This window comes from Charadrius vociferus, unplaced genomic scaffold, assembly GCF_000708025.1.
Source record: "Charadrius vociferus isolate BGI_N301 unplaced genomic scaffold, ASM70802v2 scaffold1040, whole genome shotgun sequence".
NCBI classification, from domain to species: domain Eukaryota; kingdom Metazoa; phylum Chordata; class Aves; order Charadriiformes; family Charadriidae; genus Charadrius; species Charadrius vociferus.
The window spans coordinates 561598-566850 of NW_009646616.1; the positions used below are offsets into that span (position 1 = coordinate 561598).

Here is a 5253-nt window from a genome sequence, read left to right on the forward strand (position 1 = left end):
CCTTTTGCCAGTAAGAGCGGGTGTCGGTGACCAAGAGAACACGACCATATGCACTAAATCTTGTTACTGTTCAGAAGTATAAGTCACAGGAAGATAAAGAGAAAAATAATTGCTCTTCGTCGCCAGTGAAGTTATCGTCTGTACTGGTTCCAGCACTGGCCCCTGCCCAGACCACAGGGATGAATAGCCGGGCTTTCGCGAGAGCTCAGCTAAAGTCACATTTTGAGCACGTTTTCCGAAGGATTTCACCAATGTACAGCTCTGGGCTTAGAAAGCTGTCTTCTCGTGCACCACCTTGTTCTGTTAATGACAGCAGGCTCCATAATTGGGGTTCACTTTTCCCAACCAGCGTTACTCACTCCGCTGCATCAGAAGGATCAGCACTTCCTTCTGCTGCCCCCATTCATACATCTATGACATTTTCACATCCCCGTTGCCACCTGGTAGCATGACACGACACTGTCTGGGTTCTGCAAGTTCCTCTTGAGAATAACCTTCCTTTCCCCAGATGCTTGGCAAAGGACATTTATAAATCAGAAATATAAATGTGAAAGGCTGCTACAAGGAAACGTCCCTACCGAAATCTGTGCATGGTTTACTGTGCGCTGCCACCGTGAGCACAGGAGCCAGTCAGGAACATGGTGCCTGCTCATCATCAACAGACTGTCCCTCTGGTTTAGCTGAGGTTTGATTTGCTGCTTTTTCTCAACAAAACTAGACTTTCTCTCTAATTTTTTAAACTCCACTTCCCCTGCAGAACCAACACCCCTACAGAAAAAAGAGAACAGACTTTAACCTAGGCTCATCACTCTCCCCCTGGCATCTCTGATTCAACTCACTCTAATTCCAGCTGCAAAGTCTACCTGTGGTTGTGACACCTTGGCTAGACTGCTCACCGTTAACACACCGACCCCAGGGGCTGCGGGGCTGGCAGGAGAGGACCCTTCCATTGATTTTTACTTATGAGCTGAGGAAATCTGATTAAGGGGTGAAAAGCTGCACTGTCCATGTCAGAAAGTCCCTGCATTATTATGTCACACTGTATTATTTGTTAGAAACTCTAAAAAAGTACGAAATGATTAATTGCTATTTTCCAACCATTAGAGAGTGCAGCAGGGTGCTCATAAGTATTTATAACATTCTCCAAGGACATGACAGTCTGGAGAACCCACTATTCACACGTGTAATATTCTTATTAACATCTATGAGTCACTTATCCCATTATGAAAAGGAATCTAACATAAAGCATGGCCTTTGCTATTCCTCCCTCTGATTTATCCAGGGACAGAACTGTCAAACCACCACACACACAAGAAGGAACTCTTTCATACACCTTCTGTTTATTTAGAAACCCTGGGGTCCCCCTCTCTCCTACAAGTCTCCAGAGCATTCTGTCTTTAATGAATCAATTTTGCCATGCTTTGGAAAATTCCTTTCTCTACAGGTACCAACATGCACTAACAGCAGCAAAGTTGGGCTGCAAACCTGATTATCCCTTTCTCCCTCCATCCACCCGTCGCAACCTGGTCTGGTGGGAGGTGTCCCTGCCCATGGCAGGGGGGTTGGAACTAGATGATCTTCAAGGTCCCTTCCTAAACCATTCTAGGATTCTCCTGGAATCCTACAGGAGAACTAGGGATATTCTCACTCCTTGTCCTACTACCAGAAAGTATCAGAGCGCTGCAGTGTGACTGTGGCTCAGCTGAAGCTTAAAAGAAACCCAACTGCCTCCCAGTAAAAGGGGGATCTACCAAGCCTGTTCTTGTCCTGCAGCCTTTCCAGACTCTGGGAGGGAGTCACTTCTGCCACTTATTTCCACACTTCTGGAACCAGCAGAGCCCAACTAGCCCAGCTGCGATCGACTGAAAGGCACCGAGCGTAATCGTTGTCAGTCAGTCAGACCTGGAGGCTGCGCAGGGCTGCCAGGACATGGGAAGCTCTGTAACAGAAGCCTCTTAGGGGAGGAGAGAGGAAGGCTGGGGCAGACTGAGCCGGCGGAGGGCATGCCAAGTTCCCGAAACTCAAGAGCTGGCTAGGGAAAGGTTTGCATCAGCTCCTTCGTAGTCAAGGGGAACCAGCTCCAAGCTGCCTCTGATTGGATTTTCTCACTTTGATGCATGCTAATGTATTTTAGCCCACTTGGCCTGAAGTGTGTCTGTTACGCCAACTTGATCCAGCTGCACAGGCCAGGACAAGCAGGAGAGATCCACCCAGCGCCTCTCCAACTGCAAACCGCAGCACCTCCTCCCTCCCGAGTGGCTTTGACCCGACTGTGCGATACACGCAGAACGCTGGAGCCCTCAGCTTAGCGAGCAAGATGTTTGCCCCACCATTCCCACACACCAGTGGGTTCCCAGTCTAGCAGGCTGCAGAGCCCCTGCGTGACCCGACACGTGTTCCTGGCACAGCTTTTTATTCTTTATGTCTTTGTCCTCAGCAGAAAAGTCGGCGAGAAGCTGAAAGACAGGCTCCTACCTCATTATCCACGCTCTCCGTGGCCATGCACTGGTTGTTGGCTAGCGTGGTGATTTCTCTGCTTTTGGGGGTTTCCATTCGACAGCTACAGAGGGGGACTTCCTGAAGACCATCTACTTCCATTGCTTCAGGACCATTGGAAAGACCTGGAGTACAGAAGACCAGTAAATCAACTCTGAAATTCTCTTCCAGGAGAAAGGCTCAGTCCATGAACACCACCCATCCTGCGGCATCCTCCCGGTCCATGTCCTGAAACACTTTCAAGGCATTATCTAAACCTTGTAAAAACAACCCCTTTGTTACATCAGTGGAGTTTGCAAAAGCATCCTGTACTTTTCTAAGTCCAGCCACACTACAGACAACTGTGCTGAAATCAAGAATAGTAAGTTAAGAACAGTTTACTCTGAGAAAACCTCAAGAAATCTAAGGATGTGGTACAGATTTTTATCAGCCTGTTTCTCCTCCCCACCTGCCCCAAAACACTGTGCTCTGGCACCAGAAAATTTGTAGGAAACCCCCCGGAGCTGGAAATTTAAATAGTCAGTGGAGTGATAAATAGAGACGATCAGGAAAGCACAAACTTCTATTTGCAGAGGCTTATTACACAGATGGGAAAACAAAATTCTTGGGACTATTTGGTCTCAGCCAACCGAGAATTATTTATTTTGGAAAGAGAACAAACCAGGGAAAAGAAAGCAGCAAGATGCTCAGATGTTCTTGTCTTCTCCTCATCTCTTTTCTCTCAGATTTTGAACATTTTCAAACTTATTTCAAGGTGGATAATGGCTTTTGAGGGGGCTCACCACCAGGTATGGGGCACAGCGTGAGTGTTCTCGTGGCTCCCCTGGATTCAACTCAACCACTAGATTACCCATGATTGCAAAACACTGGCCTAACAATAAAGGGGTTGCTTTTAGTCCTACACTCCCCTTCTAACCCTAGGCAGTCGTAACACCTCTTTGCAACGTTTTCATTACAGAAACAAGCCCTCAAACACTTGCCTTTGGATTGGTTCACCCTGAAGCATCCCAAGCTGTCCCTAGCTAAGCCTGCTATGGGATTGAGTCCCAGTGAGAAGGAAGCGTGCTGCTATTTTTTAACCTTTTGACAGGAGAGTTATCTTGCTGCAAAGTTTCAAAGATTAACTTCATCCCTGAGGGAGATTCCTCTTCAGCTGCCCTGGCAATGGCAGCACTCCTCCTGCAGCGCCCTGCCCATGGCTACGACCCCATCAGCTGAGCACAAGCCCCTTTCATCTTGTAAGGAGTTTCCTTTAGCCAACAAGTGGCAAGGCCAAGCCTAGAGAAGGGATGGGATATTTCAAGGCATACAAGCAGAGGGAAAGTCCTTGCCGTTTTCATGTAAAATCCTGTCAAGATCTTAAGGGTTTAAGAGCTTTTTCTAGGACTACAAATCACAAAGCTCATTCCTCTTCTTCCAAGCTGTCACTTTCATAATCTTTTTGACATCCAGATGCTCCAGTGAAAGCATCCCTCGTCCATCCTGACCCTCTCTTGGTGGCGAACACTCCCACCCACTCTTTGATGCGCCTCTATCAAAAGAGCCAGACAACCTTTGAAAGTGAAAGAGCAATGGGGGACAGACGGAGGAACGGATCCAGTTCAGCCAGGAGGGGCTGGACCCAAGGCAAGTTCAGCACTGGGACCAGGGGCCAGGGGCCAGCGCCCAGGAACCAGCGCTTGCTCAGCCCCGGGGAGAGGAGGCCCAAGAGGATCTTGGCTGGGGGCAGGGGGGCACTGGGGAGATGCTAAATCAGCATCCTTCGAGGAATAGAGGGGAGCTGCCAAGCAGGACAGGTGGGCTGCGACAGCACCTTGGACCCCTTGCTGGGCATCTTCCTGAGTCACCGTTCTCCACCTGAGCTGGGGTCCCCATCCCCATCCCTGTCCGTCCCTATCCCCATCCCTATCCCTGTCCCTATCCCCATCCCTGTCCATCCCTATCCCCATCCCTATCCCTGTCCCTATCGCCATCCCCATACATCCCCATCCCTGTCCCCATCTCTGTCCCTATCCCCATCCCCATACATACCCATCACCACCCCTGTCCCCATCCCCATCCCTATCCCCATCTCCGTCCCTATCCCTATCCCCATCCCTATCCCCATCCATCCCCATCCCTATCCCTGTCCCCATCCATCCCCATCCCATCCCCATCCCTATCCTTGACCCCACCTGCGTCCCTATGCCCATCCCCATCCATCCCCATCTCTGTCCCTATCCCCATCCATCCCCATCCCAATCCTTGACCCCACCTCCCATACATCCCCATCCCTGTCCCCATCTCTGTCCCTATCCCCATCCCCATACATACCCATCACCACCCCTGTCCCCATCCCCATCCCTATCCCCATCTCCGTCCCTATCCCTATCCCCATCCCTATCCCTGTCCCTATCCCCATCCCCATACATCCCCATCCCTGTCCCCATCTCTGTCCCTATCCCCATCCATCCCCATCCCAATCCTTGACCCCACCTCCGTCCCTATCCCCATCCCCATCCATCCCCATCTCTGTCCCTATCCCCATCCATCCCCATCCCAATCCTTGACCCCACCTCCGTCCCTATCCCCATCCCCATCCATCCCCATCTCTGTCCCTATCCCCATCCATCCCCATCCCAATCCTTGACCCCACCTCCGTCCCTATCCCCATCCCCATCTCTGTCCCTATCTCCATCCATCCCCATCCCACTCCCACCTCCGTCTCTGTCCCCATCCCATCCCCACCCCCATCCATCCCTATCCCTGCCCCATCTC

The 5253-nt window shown here is 50.6% G+C and overlaps 1 protein-coding gene across 1 annotated transcript in view; it reads right to left on the reverse strand.

Moving 5' to 3' along the window:
* The window catches only part of EHMT1 (euchromatic histone-lysine N-methyltransferase 1), a 62821-nt gene that overhangs the window by 27690 nt on the left and 29878 nt on the right, over nucleotides 1-5253 (reverse strand). The window contains exon 10 of the mRNA XM_009887952.1: nucleotides 2476-2621. Coding sequence (XP_009886254.1) covers nucleotides 2476-2621 — 146 coding nt within the window. The remainder of the gene's footprint in view (nucleotides 1-2475; nucleotides 2622-5253) is intronic.